A 20,578-nucleotide genomic window follows, 5' to 3' on the forward strand; every position below is an offset into this window, starting at 1 on the left:
CTATTACATGTATAGCATGCATGTGGTATGCAGGCAATATCCTGCTTCACACAGGCAGAGACAATTATAGCAATCAAAGTGAACAGCAGGTTTTCATGTATGAGTACAATCTTCAGTAGCGGGATCCTTTCCGGAGTTGCTTACCCTCATATTGCGGATGGAGGCGAGGCGCGTAGGATCCGAACTTGATCAGGACGGGGATGTCGAGTCCCTGTCGGACCCATTCCACCACATGCAAGGACGCCGAGGACACGGCAGCTGGCTGTGATGGAAGAAAACTACACTCTAGCTCCACCACGCCTCCCACCTTTCCACGTACCTCCGGCCTCGCACCTTCAGTGGCCGCTGCAAAAATGAGAAATGACCTGAAGTTACTTTACTACCGTACGTAATGGGATGATTAATATTGACAATGTTGCAGAAAAGATGAGCTGAAAAGACAGCTGGGATGGAAAATATCTATCTCATAAAAAACGATGGAGATACTTACAAAATAGGCAAAAAAGTGCCAACACAGTGAAAATCTGCAAATATGATCTGGTCGACCCCATATCCGTCACTCATGCAACCTGCAGCATGTTCAATCTGTTGGCAAAAGAGACACAATTGTCACAATCACATTACTGCCTTGGCTGCATGAAAGAAGACAGCCATCTGTGACAGATTTCCAAAGTAAAAAGGCTACGGCAGAGCTGCCGCTTCTGTCATAATTTCACAGACAGGAGCAGAGGAGCGCTCAGATTTTTATACAGCTTTCCAATAACTGGAATTCATCCCATATCATTACACAAATGGGCAGAGCTGCCTCGGCTGCCAGAAAACTCCCCGGCCCTATATCCTTTTTCTGAAAGTAAATGTCATAAATGTCACATAAATCTCTTTGAGAGTCACGTGCTGAGCGACATCTAAGTGTTTTATTTAGAGCATATCAATGAAGACATTTGGCTGGAGCAGGCAGGAGACTCAGCACTCAAGGACAGAGATGAGTTGGGCTGATGGGAGCCTAGGCTACGGCGAGGCATAAAGGAGTGCAACTTAATGTCAAGACTGATTCTTTGGGCTCAAAACAACCTCCCACGTCCATTCGATCAAACCAGAGTGAGGAAATCGATACGGTGGGTCAGATTTAAGATATGCAGACTAGTCAATCCCCTTCTATGGTAGAGGCTACCAGCTGTTGTGTGAATTTAGTAAATAAATTAGCAAATGCCACACATGCTACTGGGCAATCTTGTATTATGCAGGCAATTTGCAGCGGGGCCACAGCTGCTGCTGGTTAAGGTCAGATCTGACACGAAATGGGCTGATGCAGCTCTACAGTCACACACCAGTCCGGCCATGCTTGCTCTGGCCCACTCACATCCATAACATCTCATTAAGCAGAGTTAATGGCAGCGCAGCACACCCATGGAAAGAGCAAGGGTTACGCACTCACAAGGCAAACATCTAGAAGTGTGCCATGCTGATACTGGCTCTCTGCTCCGTGTGCACACAGCACTTACACTGCACTGGGTCATTCATTCTGGCACAGTGGTCAAAGCAAAATCAATCAACTACCACGGCAACTACAAATCACAATTAGTGGATGATGCTAAATGCAAAACTGTTGCTAAATACTTAGTTAAGCTGAAACAAATGAAGACTCATTAATAGCAGAGAGGCTGCAGAGGTGACATGTTTTTGCAGGCTAATCCTAGGAGATAAGGCTTTTGCACACCGGGGGCGAGACGAATAAACGACAGGAAAATTGCAACGTTCTCGTCTGCAAATATTTCGCATTAAAACTAAATGCAGCGATTTTAATTTGTCACAGTCTGTATTGGGAAGGTACACAGGGCTGACACATGGAGACAGACAGCCATTCACTCACATGTTCACACATACAGGCAATTTAGTCATTATTTCACCCATCCTGCATGTCTCTGGACTGTGGGAGGAAGCCGGAGAACCCGGAGAGAACCCAGAGAGAACAAGTAAACTCCACACAGAAGGAACCTGAACAAACTAGCGTGCCGCCCTCACCGTGAAAAGTAAAAAGTATAAACATTTCCCTCTAAGATATAAAGTATAAAGTACTTCAAAATGGATCGTAATAGCAGTACTCAAGAAAATGAACGTGATTAAACTGCCATTGTAGTGGCGGCGAGAAACTCTGAAGAAATAAAGCATTCTTCCCTCAGCCAATAGTTTAATTCCTGATTGTGGTGTTGAGGGACATCTGTTGTTCTTAAATGCAACAACAGCAGGGAAGAAGTGAATTACTGGCAGAGGTGCACCAGCTCCAATTACAGCTCATAAAACAAGAACAAACAAAAAGAAAAACCTAAGGAAGAATAAACTCAATATTAGGGAAGTTCTCCAGTTAAATTGGAAGTTGCAGTTTGATTGACAGCACCTGGCTTGTAACATTTCTGGCGCTGGATGAACATTTCTTGAATGCCACCTGCTAAAATGTCAATGCAATCCAGCGTCCTGTCCACCTACAACACTTCAGCAGTATAAAAGATTGCAACATTAAGACACGATACATTGCAGAGGAAACTCAACAATAATAACTTCACATAAATCATGAATGACACCAAACCTCCTGCTTATTGCTGTGTTTTTGCAGTACTGTGTACTGTATAGGGTTGGTTCGAATTAAGAAATGCATTTAGGAGTACAGTATGAAATGGGATTGTTGATCAAATTAAAGAGTCATGGCTTTGTTGTGCATGGTTTCTATCTAAATTCAATGAATGTGCAGGTGTGTGTTTAAAACAAAGACTGTATATCAGAAGGGGACGTAATCATCATGATGTCGCCCACTCGAGTTTGGCTTTTTTTGCTGTCACCATCTTGGAATTTTAACAACCAATAAATGGAAGTGAACATATTTGGACTGTGGCTGGAACTGATGAACATGAGCATCAGAGCAGCACCCTTACTGGATCTGGATCCATCTGGATTCTGGTGTGAAGCTGCTCGAAAAGTTAGCTTCATAATTTAAGGTCAACTTTACAGCTAAGTGTTAAAGTCATCTTAGCAACTGTATTGTTAGCAACACCATTGTAGCGACCCCCGACACCAAGGTAGCGACACAAGCTCATGTTTACAATGTTTACTGAGATAATAAATCAAGTCATTTTCTCATAGACTTCCATGCAAAAGGACTTCTTTTCGCAACAAGCGGAGTCGCCCCCCTGATGGCCAGCAGGGAGAATGCAGGTTTAAGGCACTTCAACTTGGGCTTCACTTTTTAGAACCAAAGTTTGCAGCCTCTAAAACTGACAGGATAAAAAGTTCCATTATAAAAGAAAAGGTTGATTTTAATAGAATTGTATGGTCAAATAATGATGTCTTTGCCATCCTCCTCCTGAGTACGAGCAGTTAACACATACTTGTCCCAGCAGTTGCACGGACCATATCTGCTCTCCCTAACCAAAGGCTTTTATGGGCTTTTTCATTTCATGGCTGGGGCAAAGTCTGAACCGGTGATACACAATTACACAGGCTGTCAACAGCTGCAGTGCCGCTTTCAACTCACTCACATGCTTCAGCAAACAGCTCAGCATTCACAGATTTTCCACAAAGTTAAAGTTGAAAAAAAAACAAAAAAAACAATCTGAAGTGCGTTGCCTGAAAGCAACAGACGTCCTTTGCCCTTGACGAAAAGCAGAGTTCATCCAGAAGCTACGTCTGAATTAGCCCTCGAGTGTTTGCTGAGAATGAGTCAGGTGAGAGTTAAGGTATGTTTCTGTTGATCTGGCACAGCAGGCAAGGACAAAAGAGCGGCACAGCAGCACAGATTACGACTGCGTGTTGCCATGACTCTTCCCCTTTTGGCACATAATCAACATATGCTAAGCATCTTCTCCTCAAGAGACCGCCTCTTGTTAACTCAGAAGAACGGGAACAATACGGACAGAACCCCCTGAAATGGCGTTCATCATGTCACTGATTAAAGAAATACAACCTGACACTTCAGCTCCATTTTTGGCATCCACATCCAGACAGCAACAGATGAATAAAACTGTTTATAGTTTTACTGCTCTGACAAGGTAAGTCTTATTCATCTGTCTGGCGAAATAACAAGGCAATAAAGTGAAACAACAGTGATAAAAAAAAAAAATAAAAAAAAATGGGGAGAGAAAGTGAGTTGGGAAAATGTGGCGAGGCAAAATAAAAATTCTCATTAAGCAGTGGGATATTTTCTGTCATTAAATGTGAACCAAAAGCCTCGTTGAGCCGCTGAACAAAAGCGGCCTGCACAGGTGAAAACGCTCAGCCACAGGTACACAGATGGGCTAGACGTCCTCCCTCTGACACGGCACACAGTGACAGCGAAGCACTCTGGGAAATGTTTAAAACCATAATAAACGAGCCGGTAGCTCACAAAAGAAAGTGTCTGGGCTCACGCAGATTTATCAACTAACCGAAATAGAAATGTCAGTGACAGGCGTGCTGTTGAAATGCTGCCTTTTAATCTACACAGGGAGAGAAAGGGGGAGCAGCTGATGAATCGCGGCCGAGGCACACCAACCTTCTATAGCCAACTGCATTTGAAGGTAAAAGATAAAAGGGTCTCATTGACATTTGCTTTCTGATCAAATTCCATTTCGTTGGCGCGATATGTTTGTTTATGTCTCTGCTCAAAAACATGTCCTTTCTATTGCTTTAGACGGATACAGGTGCTGTAACCCGTGGGGAATGTGAAACTTAGATAATGGCTCGGCGGGTCGGGATGGTTTCAAGGTTGTTTGGAATCTGCCATCAAGCTAAAGTGGACATTAACCTCTGCCCAGAGTGAAAAAGGGAAAAATGTCCAATTCCTAATGTGTTGTGACCTGAAAGGGACAAAAACAATAGTGTTAATAACTTTAAAACTGATAAAAACTTAATGGCAAACGTACTCCACAGATTTAGCTCTAAGGTTGATTTACAATGGAAGTTTAAAAAACTGATTCAGCAGAATCCTTCTTCCTTCACATACTTCCACCATCATTCCTTCCTTCCTTCCTTCCCTCTGAGGCCTACATTACCTACAATGCAACTCGACATGTTGGTGTGTTATGCAAGGTTTCCCATCAAATTACTTTGGACTTTAGGCTTTCTAAAAGATGGGACTTAAAGTAAATAATATCAAATAAAAATTGAGAACCCTGCTGGAATCTGATATGGAAACAGTAAGAAGAGAAGTAATGCAGAGACACAGAGGCCCTGGATGTCTGACGGCTCCAATATTGAATCCATAGCCTTCTGAATTGAAAGGACTTTGTCTCAATTAAAATAAAATAAAAAAGGATCAACACAAGACACAAAACTCTGAGACTGGAATCTAACCAATATGTCCAACAAATTCCAATAACTTCAATATGTAACACAAATAGTTCATCTTTGCACTAATGGTGCTAATGGTCAAGTTCTTACCCACAAGGTGCCTCACTCTTTGAGTTGTCCCTGTAAGTGTATTATTAAAAAATGCCATAGCTGGCTCATAGCTTAGATAAGTCCATTTTCAAATTCTAGTAAAAGCTTCCCATCACAAAAGGAAACCTTGGCAAGTTTGGTCAGATGTGAGTGAAAATAGGCCGGACTGGAAGGGGAGAGGAAAGGAAAAAAAATAAATGTCAGCTATATTTCTTGAATCAGCGAGTGGACAGAAAAATCCAGATGAAAGCCACAAACTTGAATCTCTGAAATACACTTCAGTCACACAGAAAGGACGCAGGGATAAAAAGTCAATCACAAACAGACTTGGCTCTAAAGTCAAGATCAACGAGTCACGGTCAAGGCCTACACTTTCCATTTCAAGTCATTATAAACCTTTTGCCAGATATAATACGATTTATTTTATTTTTTAAAAAGTACTGAATAACAAATTATTTAAATAAATGTGCAGAATTGTCCATTACTCATAATACAATTATCTGTATTTTCTGAGTGTGATGTTTAGCATATTTTGCTTCCTTTTGACGTCTTTGATTATCTGATCATCTGCTGTCTGTCTGTCTGTCTGTCTGTCTGTCTGTCTGTGTGTTGCTCTTCACTGTCAAATGCACCTTCCCCTAATAACGGGGCAATGTGATTGCCTGCTGTCAAAGCATATCTGTTGTCAGAAAAATGAAGAGCTTTTACAACGTAATTTGACATTTTCTTGGTCTTTGAGAGGATATAAAATCATTCCAACTCAAAAGTCCAAGTGAGGTTGACTCGAGTCCACACCTTAAAAGTTACTATTTCCATGAGATTCAAGGCCCAAAATAGGTTTGATAGATAGGAGAGTAATTCGAGTTTGAAAAGTGAAAGTTTAGTAGACGTCTAGACGAGATGTTTTTTCTGGTCTGAATCCGGGTTATATGTAGACTATACTGTATGTTGGGCCTGTGAGAGCTAAAACACAGAGGCGAGGTTGAAGAGAAGACAAGTTTTGCAAAAACAGATGGAATTGAATATTAGGACGGCGTATCTCTGTCCAGTGAAAAGCACTTAAACATTGCAGCAGAGTTTAGCAAAGCAGAATTTAATTCTGATTTTCTCAATCACTGATGGAGTCTCACTTTTTTTCATTGCTCTTGTTGTTGATTTAAAGTGGGCGGCGCTCAGCTCGAAAAGGGTGACGTCGCATACTTGTAGACCAATCAGCATTGAGCAACATTCGAATGAGAAGCTGGCGACAGTCAGTCTGCTGAAACCACGTCGACGCAGTCCTAATAAAACAGAACTTAATTGAGGTTTTGAGTGTTAAACTCTTAATGAAAAATACCTACAAAGATGATATTTTTTACTTGGTGTTTTACGAATGTAGTCATGACTATCAGTGCTTTAAAGAGCTCTTTGAACTTTTGGAGTTTGGAGTCAGGGGCTTTAAAGGGCCAACACCAGTTGGTTTTTACACGACTGCCATTTGTAATTGTGTTTTGTCAACTTTTCTGACAGTTTGATTTGATTTCCGAGTTCATAACATTACAGGTTTGCAGACGTTCAGTAGACATAGATAATCCATCGGGGTAACCACATTGTCTCTTTGGATCTCCTCTCAAACTTTATTCTGCACTGCAACAGGCATCTGACTCACTTGATACAGCATGCAAAAACACTGGTATTGCCTTAATAGTTCTTGCCAGGTAATGATTTGCATCAACTCCAGACCAATTTAAGCTTCACAAGTGTTTACTGCATACATATAATTCCATTGGTGTCAGTCCTTCACCTCCTCAATAAAGTCAATTCCACTTTGTTGATGTAAACGTAATGGAAAATTCTATATTGTGGGCAAACTGCGCTTGTCTGGCACCTTGAAGGACTCAAATCAAACCACAAATAGAATCTGATTAGATGGATCACTCAAAGTCAGCAGCACAAAGAGATGACTTTTCATATGCTCTCTCTTCAGTGTACGGTGGTAGTGAATAAAAAACAAGGCTCCTCTTTGAACCACCGACCATAAAAACACAGGGAATGAATGAAAAACAGCTTTTTGTGATTCTATTAAAATTACATGAACTTGTAGTTTGCAATCTTGCATTTTTAGAGCCCTGAATTTAATTAATGGGACAACCCCAACGTTATTTTTGGCAGCAACATTTCCAGGCATCCATCAGGTTGAAAGAGTTCAAAAGTCTGTTCTAAAAAAAAAAAAAAGTAGACATGCCACCATAACCAAATTAAAACAACAACGCCAGAGGGAGGGGGGGATAAAAATTAACATACAGACTCTAGACAGGTATTGGTTGGTATTTTGGGAGGTTTGGATTGAACTCGACTGCTGCTGAGTTCAAGCATCACAAACTTTGTAGCAATTTTCACCATTCCCATTATAACGAAACCCATAAAAACGTAATTACTCACGTTTGAATGCATGACACCGCTCGGAGGATTGAGAGGACATTTCACACTTTGGGCTCAGAGCATTACATTCCGCTCCCTTTTCAAAGCTGCTGGAAGTCACAAACACTTTCGGGCTCATTTAACACTGCTGGCTTGTTTTTACTGATCCTACCTGTGGCTCGGCTTTCCCTTTAAAAACACATCCTCAGTTCGCTCCTTCCGGTCCAACTTGTGTCCAGGTAGCGCGTGGACCCGCAGCTCTGACGCACTGCACGCGGGCCTCGATCCCGCGAGGCGTTCGCAGACCACCTGAAATAGGAGCGTTGGTGCTCGAGGGCCAACAGGTGTTCGTTTCACGTACAGGTGACAGTGAAGCATCGACCCACTTCGCTGCTCCCTCGCCGAGCGCCACAGAGTCCAACCTCCTCCCCCCGCCTCCCCCCCTCCCCCCTCGTCCCTCCTCCCTCCTCCTCCCCCCGCCTCCCCCCTCGTCCCTCCTCCGGCTGCTGTTTGCGTTCAAAAGACTGAAACCACATGAAACTGAAGTCAAACCGCCGCGGCCTTGTAAGCCCATACATGTTTAAACTACTGCAGATTTCATAGAAGAGTGTGTTTATGAAGGCAGAGGATGAAAAAGTCGATTTCGTTTTTATTAGGCCTTCATCCCCCTGATGGCACCCAGTGTAGTGGTAACCACAAGAGGGTGTCCTTTACCTGATGTTGGTGGCCGAAGCAGGTACGACAGGAACACTTGTTGGAGTCGCAATAAACATAAACTGACACTTGTGAGGAATAACCGAGGCTCCGTAGATGCCACCCTTCCCAGATGATAAATGAAGTAAACTGCTTGGTGGTGCTTTGCATGCTATAATCTTTGTTTTTGTTCTTCTGGCACAGTGATCGCCCACTCGCTACTGAGAGGCAAACATTGCCTCGTGAATGAGGTCTAACATTATTTCCTCTTCGAACAACAACTTAAGGATACATTTATGTGATTTGTTTGCTTGTCTTTTTTTCCTGTGTGTGTATTGAATTTGTAAGCACGTCATTATATTACAACAAAAACAGAAAACAGGTCAAATAGAATACAGAAAATTTAGAGTAAGGCGTCTTCCTGACATAGATTCAGACAGGTGTACTTTTTCAAGGTCTCCAATATATAATCAGAAAGTGCTACCCATACAATTATTGATGGTCCAAAAGAAAGAAACGTGCACATAAGTCATCAAGACATTAAAGCAAGCAGTCGTCCGTCGCCTTCCCCCCTCTAGAAAGTTCAGAAAAGGACCCCATGTTAGGCAGAATACTTAAATGAAATGAAAAATACCTTTTCAGCCCTTTTAGATGTTCACCTACTTAACAATATACGATGAAAGATTTACAAAAAAGTAAATAAATCATTTTTTTCTTCCTGTAAAACAAAATATGATGTACTTACATCAGCTGGTACCAACCAATACTATCATGACATCCATCCTTCGATCAATCAATAAGCAACGTTGGCTCTGCACAGAGATAGTGAAGTTTGTGGGCAAATCTTTAAAATGATCCAATCAAATTCCTCCCAGTGTAACATCCCGCCTGCCATCCTGTTTCACTCGGAGATATGTCACAGTATGGGAGACAGATACTCCTGAAAAGTTTCAGCTCATCTTCAATCATGAATGGAAGTTTTTCAAGGGCAGTAGAGTGTGATAATCGTGCGAGCAAGGCTGTGATTAGATGTGTTTCCATAGCAGGCGGTGATTGACAGTGACAGGATGCTCTGGATTATAACCCTGCTCGACTGGGTGTTTCCATGTTACCCAGAAGAGAATTTTAATCGTTAGGCAAAATGATTTAATTCCACCGTTCATCTCCATAACCTGCCATCGCAATCATGTTCCAAAAGCCTTTGCAGAGAATGAGTCTCGCTGCAATCAACAATCACAGAGACAAAACCTCACATTCTAGATCAGATGTCTACTTTTATTTCATTTTTCTTAATCAAGCACATGCATGTAAAAATACTTTCATATTCAAATCCAAATGAATAATGCACAAACAGCAGTACTTCATACAGGAAGTAAAACATGTCAAAAATATACTGTACTTGGACAAAGTGATTGATCTTTGGATAGATACTGCAATGTGATCCCTCGGGAGACATACAGCTCCCCCGAGATTTGAATAAAGCCATATAAACAACATTCAAAAATAAATATTTGTTTAAAATACACTGTGAAACAGCTGTGCAATTTCCTTCTCCTTTCATCCAGGTCATGGACTTCCTAGCAGTAGTAAGTTAACGGCATCTGTGTCTCATCCCGGGTTTGTTAGCGCTTCCTGAATGAGTATACGAGTATACGCATTATTGCAGGCGAGCAACATCCTCTACTCGGCTCTTTGTTGATAAAGCTGAATATATGAAGCCTCTAAGGTTCACCAAACTTTTGCGTGGAGGATAATGCAACGAAGAGCATCGAATAAACAACACGGCATCTTTAAAAAACAAAAACCAGCAAAACATTTAAAGTCTCAGTGACAGAGAGTTTTGCCTAATTTGCTACATTCATTCAGAAACTCAAAGTAAACAGCAGGCGAGAGTCTCAGTGTGTTAACAAATCAGCAGCTGTCATGGCTCAGTCGCCAAAATCCGGGATGTCGTCGTAGGAGTAACCACGGTAACCCTTTGCGGCGTAGTAGGCAATCCTTAAGTGGTAAAATCCAGGGAGGAACACGAGTATCCCTATGATGATGACAGGAATGGTGCGGTCCGGGTGCTGTAAACACAACAACGTCGGGGATGAGAATCTGTTATTGGAGTAGACATTTCTTTATATTTAGAAGCTTGGGAACCATTTCTCTACTTCAGGTGTGCTGGAAGTACCACAGAGTTCTCTATATACTCAGGCTTTAACATGCTTAGCTCCATGTTGCCTGCCAGCACCACATAAACAGGCTTCATTAAAGGGAGTGCAGAAGCCGAGCAGAGGTGATGGCTTCACCGCCCTGAGAGCTGGCTTCCTGTAAATCATTAGTCACATGCAGGGAGGGCAGCTAACCCCCAGGATGCACAGGCAGTCCTCGCCGACGCAGAGTGAAGTGTTTCATTTCACCACCAGATAGCAGCCTTGTGCACGGAGTTACTGTTGCCCTCTCAAAGGTGCACTGCTGCAAAGGCCATAACAATAGGTGTCATCTTAATGTAAGCATTTGAGATGTTATGTCCACAATGTGCAGTGTGTATAGAGATAAACCTGAGGTGCTTTTTAAAAGGGTCAATCCACACACAAAAAAAACAAAACAAGAATTGATTTTGTAAAAAAAGAAAACAAATCTTCAACCTCCAACTGAATCTCATGCTCAGTTGTCATGGAGATGGCTCTGTTTTTTCATCACTTGACTGACTATGGACTGACTTCTATAGAAAGACAACTTGACATGTTCCATCGGCTGATGAAGACAGGTGATGCGGATGAAAGCCTTCAATAACTTAACCTCAATGTCTTTTTGTAGTTTTGTGAAACTGATCATTGATTCTTTAGATTAAAATAACATTTTTTAAACCTGAATAGAGGTCAGCGTTGTAAATATCTTGTCAAAGTAAAAGGACAGCCTGATTTCCCTTTCATTTGCCACTCCAACCTGTATTCAACATTTCTTTTCACAACATTCTGTGCCTAATACATTGACATAGTTCCAGCTCGTACAGCATTCACCAGTTGCTTGAACCTTGAGTAATTTGCGGTATTAGATATGCTTTTTGAACTTGTGTGGGCTAATTGGCACATAGACAGCTCCAATACTGTGATGCTGCCTTCCTGTCAGATCCAATTTTCTGCAAATACAATCCGCAGACTGAAAAAAATAAATAAAAAAATTACATTCGCATTAACCTCCTACTGATAATTACAAATACAATATGTGCCGACATGGAGCCATGATTTTACGAAGCAGAAACCCCAGCAGGGGCTCCACCAAAGATGGCACTCCAAGGTATCACACATCAAAATCATTAGTTGTATTCAAACGCACACAAAACCATGGGAAACGCAAGAGCAGAGTGGAAAACTGGCAGCAAGCGAATAAAATGCCAGGACAACAGTTCAACAACAGCTATTTAAAAACAGGATCAGCTTGACGTGAATGTTTTAATTACTGCATGGGTTGACACGTTGAAGGCTGCTGGCTCTCTAAATGTGTCAAAACGAGGCCTGTGTATCAAAGTGCAATACTTTTTCTGGTACCGACTGAAATGTTTTCATACTGTAGCACCGAGTGTCGAAAACTGTCAAGTACCCGAAAGCTGGCTTTGAATGTCTGGTCAGATTAACCGTCTTGTTTACTTATCTTTGATCAGATAGCTCCTGATTTAAGTCAAAATGTTGCAGATTTTAGGATATTTCATTTAGGGAATTCTTGTACAGTTGCTTATGACAGCATGTAACATCTCATCAGCAATGTTTGCCTCCAGGTTAGCACCTTAGAAATATGCCCGTGTTCAAAGATGAATTCAGTAAAAATTAAAAAGGGTGCCATTTGATGCCACTCTCATGTCTGCACGGTATATGATGCTAACAGCAGCGGCCGGTTAGCTTATCTTAGCTTAGCATGAAGACAGGAAACGTGGGGAAACTGCAAACAAAATCCAGCCTAGCCCAGCTAGCATATAACCCTCAATAAATTTGTACAGGTTAAACAATGTGTGTGTGTGTGTGTGTGTGTGTGTGTGTGTGTGTGTGTGTGTGTGTGTGTGTGTGTGTGTGTGTGGATTCAGCCTCATATTCAGTGTACAGATACAAGAGTGGTATCAACCTGTCTTCTCGTCTAGCTCACTTCCTCAAAACATGTTGAACCATTCTTTCAACGTCAATATGCATCCCAGGTGAAGGCTGAAGACTTGGTTAATCAAACTGCCTGGAGGTGTCGGGCGACATGGAAATGAAAAGCTTGTCTAGTTCACATTTTGGAGCAAAACAAAAAAAGAGATACATCTTCCAGGCAGGAATTACACTCAGAACAGACAGGAGGCAAGGAGCTCAGACGGAAACATTTTTTTTTGTCACAAACGGATTTTCAGGAGAACAAGCCTGACATTATGGGAGAATGTGGCATGCCTCACAATGAGCTCTTTGGCAATAGAACAAGAAGATGTATTTGAATATACATTGCAAATACTGGAGACACATTGAACCTACAGTCCAACATCAGACAATCTGGACCTGAGACCCATCAGAACAGATTTGACAATAAGTGACCAAACTCACCTCGACCTGTATGGTTCCTGACAGAAGAAGAGCCCCGAAGGTTATCAGTAAGGAGCCAATCAAAAACAGGAATATTGCCAGCGCAATCGCCTTGTATGGGACCTTTGGTGGGCTTTTCTTGAACTGTGAAACATTCAAACACAAGACATTTCATTTTCAGATTTTATTTTGGTTAATAATAGCAGACAGTGAAGCTAAGGTGCAGTGCTGCTTCGACAACTGTGCTTTACTTTCATAAGCAAATTATAGATTTAATCATTTTATTCGAATCCTTTTGGTTCGAATCAAAACAAAATTAGCCAGCGGTAATCCCTCACAAAGACTGTAAACAGGAAAAAGCTGATCTGACTTGCTCTTTTGCACACAGCTAAACATGGCTGGTATAACCGCTCTTGTATCATCACAGAAGCCATTGGCACGTCATTCATTGGAACTGACCTAAAATGAATTGCCAGTTGTAGTAAAAGGTTGGATAATTACCAGACTCCTGAACAAACCAAAAGAGCAGCATGAGAAGGGGAACAGGTCTCTCACCTGTAAGTCTATGTAGCCGTCCTCATCACCTGCCAGCCGTGAATACTTGACCTTGTTGTTGGATATTCCAGCTCCCAGCATATTGCCACGAGTTGCCTTCATTGGGAGCTGTTTGGAAAGAGTGACACGAGAGGCAATCATTCAGAGAATCCAGAGTAATCTTTTATTTCCTGAACCCTGTATATATCAGTTTAAAAAAAAAAATACAGTCCTCCTATTAAGAGGCTGCCCAAGTGACAATGTTCCTTAGAAGGACCGAAAGCTACGGAGCAGAACATGCTCATCCCCTCTTTTCATTTGCAGCATCATACTGAGCTGACATTTTTATTCAGCGTCTTGCACAACTTTCCAGTATTTCTAACTTTAATTTCATGGTTCAAACAATAGGTCACATCTACCTGTTTTAAGGGATAATTAGTAAAATGAGAAGTTTGCAGAACACCTTCTGAGTGTTTTTTTTTTTTAGATCTTGTGATCTTCCTGCTTTTCCACAAAATTGTTTTTCTACGAACCCTGCCTAGACTAATTTATTGGAATACATGCCATTTGGGCTAAACAACAAGGGTTTACTCATAGATTTCACAGATTATCGCCGTTTCATCTCACGCGGCATGAAAAAAAACAGAACAATGATGAGCCCAGAGGGACTCGGAGAAGTGTGACAACACCAGTCATCGGATATTGCTTGAGGCCTGAGGTTTGTTTATGTTGGGAGATTTTGGCTCTGTGAATACTTGCATTTGAACTCCCCACGGGAGACTAAATCCATGTATAAAAACCGTTGTTCCTGCTTAAACAGAGTACGGAGGAGCTTTCAGAAACATTGCGTTGTTTTGCCGGCAGCTGTCACATCAACTCGCCACTGAGCCTGTCTGATGAGGAAAGCTCCAGGTTGTAGCTTTACTGAAGTTTCAGCACTTCCTGCAAAAAGGGGAAACTATGGATTTAGCAAGAAAAATGGAGGAAAGTGTTGACAGGAGCATTTCTGGATCTTCCTTTATTGTCTGAGGAAAACATACGCAGCTTTGAATGAGAGCAAAAAAAGCAACAAATATGCGGGAGTCTTCATTAGTATTCATCTGGATTGGTTTCAGGGAGACAGAAGCTTTTGTGCAAATCATTTTTCCACAAGTTTTGCTTAAGAGCAGCATTCTTCTGAAGGATATTCCCTAATTACAGTAGTTGTTGATGATGCGTGTCTCGCACGTTGCTCCAAAATATTGCATCAATGCTCAATTGGCTTTATAGACAAAAACTAATATATATCAGGCCAACAAAGCAAATATGGAGTTACAAGTATTTTTTTTGACGCTGATGCTGCAGACCTGGATGAATTGCTGACACTATGTGCGCCAACAATACATACAACATGCACGATCAGCAGCAAAAAACTCTGGGGAGCAGAAAAACTGAGGCAAAGGAGGAGGCTGACAGAAGTGGGGACAGGATTCTGTACAACCAGGTCAGAAACACACTGGCAAAGGAAGTCAGAGCAGTAAAGAGATGCTACACTTAAAATCTTAAAAATAAAACCTGCGTCACTGTGAAGACCATCCTGCAGGTGCAGGACATGGAGACCATCCCCCCAAACTGCCTGAATGTGCTCTGCTGCAGGTTTGACACATCAGAATCTGCGAGGAGGTTGTGTGACTTTCAGAGACAGAAGATCAAGAAGACATCAGGCCCAGACGGCATGTCACCCTGCTGCCTGAGAGTCGGTGCTGACTACCGCATTCACACAGATGTTCAACACATCACTGGAGCTGCCTGAAATCCCCTCCTGCTTCAAATGCTCCACTCCCTGACGTCTGTGGTCATGAAATACTTTGCGATGGCTGGTGTTGACCCACAGGCCCCCCGATGGCTTCCATCAAGAAAAAATATTTTTATTGTATCACACAGATACAACATCTTTCTTTTAGTGAACATCCTTTTCAGCTAAAAACAATCAAATAATATTACATAAATTGATCATAAATCAAAAGGTCTCTGTGCATAAACAAAATGTAGTTTTGTATCCTGTATTTTCAGGATCTACTTTTCTCTTCTCAACCATGACAGCGAGCTAGACAGCTTTTTCCAAGTCTCTCATGATGATAATTAAGATAATGGAAATTTACCACGATCAACTTGTGTGTTTTTTTAACATGATTTGCAATAAATCCTATAGTCCGTCTGACTGTCCCTAGGCAGAAGTGCAAAATTTAAATCATTGGTGCCAGCATGCGCTCCATTCAGGACTTGTACAACAGAAACTGTTTCTTTCCGCAAGCTGTCATGATGATAACACCAGTCACTAGTGTCAGGAGTATTTGACTGTAAGTGGAAAAGGCTGTCTAGTGCTGTATTGTGGTAGACAAGTGAAAAATAGAGATTGATTTAAAAAATACAGAATAAAAAAATGCATTATTGTTATCCATTATTTATGCAAGGAAACCCTATGATTTATGATCATCTTATTTAAGTTTATTCTATTGCTTTTCACCCAAAAAAATGGTGTTCACTAAAAAAAAAAAATCTGTGCATCTGTAATACAATACAAATATTTGCCTTTTGACTAAATGTAAAGTGATACCAGCATGTTTTGGTTCAGTTTTCATTGATTGTTCTGTAAAATATCGTGAATCGTAATTACTTTGGCCAGCATAATCGTGATATGAAAATCTCAAACCATCCCATGCCTAGTGTCAAATATAAATCTGTATACAGCCTGCTGTCACATCCACCTACCTAGAAAAAGGCAACCTGTTAACCATCACCCTTTGCTCTTCAGTCCAACTGTTTACAAATTTAGTTAAAAGATTCTGAGATCAGGTGACATCGTGTTTGCAGATAAAAACTTCATAAAATGTATATGGACACATGTAATAAAAACTTATTGTGTAATACTTGGTTCCCCATACATTAAACACATTGTATGGTGGTTTATAAACTAATGTCTTTATTTAAGAATTAACCTGTATACTTTTTTTAAAACTTGCAATAAATATTATAATTGCACCGTCTCCTAATGTGTCTGCAGCTAAAGTTGTAAACCATAAAACCACAAAACCGAAGGAAAAGAAAAAAGGCGAAAATAGTTAGTTTCACCCCCACAAGTGTACATTTAACATCCCAATCCTCCATAATGCTGCCTAGAAGAAATTCCTAACATATGCTAATTACTGTCAAGAACAAACAAGTCGCTTCTGGGTATTAATACCATTAGGTAGCTGGGGCTGTAGACATGAATGGTCCCAGTGTAAACTGCTTAGTTAACCCGCTTCTGTTGTTCATGTCTAATAAATAGTCATACCTAATTAGCTGGAGCATTAGCTTCTTAGAGGCTACGCTATCAAAAACTAGCTAACGGAACCTGGCTAATGTACGCAAATACATTCATTTAAATCTCGTTTCTTCTTCTCGTTCCTCTCTTACCTACTGTCGAGGTATAATTAACACCGTCAACGTCGGTGTTCAGCCCACTCTCCTCTGCGGTGCCACATTTACACTTTTGTTTCCACTGATGGAAAGATAAGTCAACTTCCTTGTTTACAAGTACAGCGCATGCGCACATAACTCTTACCCAGTTTCTTATCCGGTTGAAGTTCGCAGGTCCATGTTGTCCGACTATATTCTGGCCAAATAATCCCACAGCGAACAAATATTCACTTACAAGTGGAGTCCTTTATTAAAACCTAATTAAATGTACAGTTTATTATTATTCGGATTATTATTGTTAATGATAATGAACGTGATTGGCTGTTGTTCCAGGAGGTGGGGCCAATTTTGTGTGTGTATTTGAATAAATTGGTAAAGTACCTCAAAACTATCACTACAGTAATTGAGATTGTTACATTTTACTAATAAATCATCATTACTTATTCCAAAACTATAATAATAATAGAATAAATATTAGATTGGTAGCCCACCTCTTGAAATATTCAGGCATTGCAACATTTTTCAATCACATTCCAAGCAGGCAGCATTTCTTCTTCAGTATCATATAGGAAGGAGGAGGAGGAGAGTTCACACCGTTCAGGAAATCCAGATACATTGATGAATAATTCATTTTTCACAGGCGAGCCATGAAGCTGCATCACCGACATAAGAGCAGCAGGCAGCATCTTATATCAAGTGTACTTATGTTAATATATAATAACCGATATGTCACTAAGCATCAGCACTCATGCTCTCCGAGGGTGCACTTTGGCACAGCGATGCCATACACTGTATTCTGAGGATCAGCATGCTAACACACAACGACAATGCAAACAGGCTGAGGTTTAGCAGATTGTGCTTATCATATAGCATCAGCATGCTAACATTGGCTAATTTGCATAAAACACAAAGTAGTTGAGGCTGATGGGAGTGTCGTTAGTTTTGCAGGTATTCAGTCATAAAGTATTGGACCGAAATAAGCACTATTTCATCAATGTGCTGGTGAAATCACAGTAGAAAATCCAAGAGAAGCTTGTTTGGCCTTGTCTGTCAGATAGACACCATCAACAAAGACCACAAAGCCCATTTGTGGGAGCAGAACTGAATGTTGCCAGTGAGTGTTGTACTTTTATCATGTACAGTTATCTCCAATGGATCGTCAGATTGAGCGGAGACAAGCTCAAACACACGAAGTAGCAATCATCCTCCCCTGGTGCTCATGGTGGGAAAAACAAATAGGAGCAGAAATAGATAACAAAAAGCAAAGGGCAGATGTTTGTCTTTTATTACAACAGTGGTTAGAGTGGATGTATGTTGTCATAGAAACATTTTTAAAGGCACTCGGAGCGTTAGAAGTTGTCTAGCAGGCTATGGTGTGGCTAGAGGGTCAGCCAGGGTCAGTAGGATTCATCCTCTGGGAACTATGAGTATGGGAACATTTCATAGCAGATATTTCCCAAAGACTAAAATGTTGAGGTTGCCAGTTGACGACATAGTTCAGTAAGTGGTTGACCAAGTGACTGACAGACCATTATTGCCATCCAAAAAAATCATAAATTATTAATATGATATGATCATATCTGCTTTTGAAATAATTACATACTAAAAGGTCACAATCGCTTTAATGAAAGCCCGAAAAAATAGTGAGTGAAAATCCTCTTTTTTTTTTCCATATAAACTATTGGTAATTATACAATTTTACTATATATCATAACACCAACACATCATTTTGGGAAGCTGCTGGAAGTCGCCTAATAAGAATGAAAAGCGTAGGGAACAAACCATGAGTCTGGAGCTGGCTGTCTTTTTCTACTAATGGCAGGAAACCAGGCCACATCGCGGATGTCTTACTGTGCTCACATCTGAACTTTATACTATTGTAAATAAAAATAAATAAGAATATACTACTTTGATCATTGTTAGAAATTCAGACAGTCCAGGGCAAGTCAAGTAAAAGTAAAATATTGATTTCATAACCATCATCCAAACATTACTAACAGAATTAAATACCACATATGCGCCATCATTTATCCGAAACATTTCCGTCTTTCTATATTAAATAGCACCAGACCTTAATGGAAACATTTATGAATAAAATTAAAGTCAGGGAGTGAACTGGATGTAATGCCTCAACACTCATTAAAGCACTTCATGAACAAACCTTTTGTAGAAGTTTTGGGTTCCCAGAGTTTTACAAATACCTCTAAAAAAATCTAACCTGATCCTACTTGGTAGTTTGGCCTCCAGGAGGAACCCAGGGCCCTCTTCACCAGGAGGAATCCAGGATCCACTTCACCAGGAGGAACTTTGGAGGAGGTGCAATGGAGGCAAAACCTCCATTGCATCTGCTGCCCCTTTAATTTGCACTAAAGCAGGTGAAACTGATTCACAATCACTTGTGCTTCCTTATTGGACAGATTGATCTCCCTGAAGTCTAACTGACTTGTTATAATGTGATGATTAAGTGTCCCCTGAATTGTTTGAGCTGTGTAGATAGTATCCAATGAACAAAGGGTCTTGAGGTACACAGTGCACATGTAGTGAACCATCTATCAATTGCCTCATGGCACTTTAATAACGTGTAAAATCCTCCGGTCATCAGAAAGTGCTGAAAAGTTGCTGCTGAAACGAATGACGGAATTGTTGCTGAGCTGCGCCTGCTGCCATGGAAAATCTCACATTGCCTGCTCTCTCCTATTCTTTATATTCTCCCCATGTTCCCGCCTGCTGCTGCTCCAGCAGTCATAAAGAAAAACTCCCGAGATGAACACGAGGCCTCGCCTGCTGTGGCAGGGCTGAAATCCTGTTCACCCCGACAGGCCCATAATGCACCCAGCCTTGCCTTTTATAGTTTTATTCTGCTCATCTTTTCTTAGACTCTAAAGCTGTTGAAAGAATAATACATTAATCAATATAATGGGCATCTGTGTTCTAATTATAGTTAATATGTGTAGACATGCATGCACCCCTTAGAAACCCCTCTAACACAATATTATTCAGCCACCAAAATTACTTTTATCTATTTCTACCGACACAGTACGTTATTGAAATGTGTGCATATGTAGATTCCAGTAAGTGCATTCATGCTCTAACATCCTCCATGCTCTTGGGTTACTAGAGGTGAGGTTATTAAAATAAATGATTGATGAATAAACCAGGTGTGTCACATAGCGCCAACCTCCAACGGTATAAACCAGTTTCAGCTCAACTTTAAACAAATATCTCTGGAATCAACGCTGTCTTAATCCTCATCACATCTCAAAGCTAAACCTCTAATCATTGAATGTGAAATAAAATAAAAGTGAATAATATAATAGTGACATGTATGGATTTACAAAGCCGGTTAGCTGTATGCTTATTCATATGTGCATGCGCCACAGTAATTAATAGGGCATTCCTCAAACTGGCTTAAACAAGTCCCAGCCATTAATTGCATGCCATGGGCCGGCTTTCCATTTAATTTCCGTTTGAGTTTTTTCCTTCTGCTTGCACTGTTGATCCATCCTGGTTTTCTGTCAACCCCAGAGGCTTTGTAAGTTAATGAAACAAAAGTGCTCATTTTAAAT

The 20,578-nt window shown here is 40.9% G+C and overlaps 2 protein-coding genes across 2 annotated transcripts in view; both read right to left on the reverse strand.

Annotated features, from left to right (window-relative positions):
• The window catches only part of igsf9a (immunoglobulin superfamily, member 9a), a gene marked incomplete at its 3' end in the record, with an annotated part of 37,654 nt that extends 36,657 nt beyond the window's left edge, over positions 1-997 (reverse strand). The window contains exons 1-2 of the mRNA XM_084034424.1: positions 491-997; positions 145-345 (exon numbers count right to left, since the gene is read on the reverse strand). Coding sequence (XP_083890550.1) covers positions 145-345; positions 491-551 — 262 coding nt within the window. The 5' untranslated portion in view covers positions 552-997. The remainder of the gene's footprint in view (positions 1-144; positions 346-490) is intronic.
• An 8,294-nt stretch (positions 998-9,291) lies between these two features.
• On the reverse strand, positions 9,292-17,130 carry LOC311029769 (transmembrane protein 230-like). Its single transcript, XM_084035098.1, has 4 exons — positions 17,010-17,130; positions 13,593-13,700; positions 13,059-13,181; positions 9,292-10,571 (listed from the first exon to the last, which is right to left on the reverse strand). Exons 2-4 carry the CDS (start codon positions 13,692-13,694, stop codon positions 10,431-10,433), a joined length of 366 nt encoding a protein of 121 aa, XP_083891224.1. The 5' UTR covers positions 13,695-13,700; positions 17,010-17,130; the 3' UTR covers positions 9,292-10,430.
• Positions 17,131-20,578: the final 3,448 nt, after the last annotated feature.

Source organism: Eutrigla gurnardus (genome assembly GCF_963514095.1).
Source record: "Eutrigla gurnardus genome assembly, chromosome: 19".
NCBI lineage: Eukaryota > Metazoa > Chordata > Actinopteri > Perciformes > Triglidae > Eutrigla > Eutrigla gurnardus.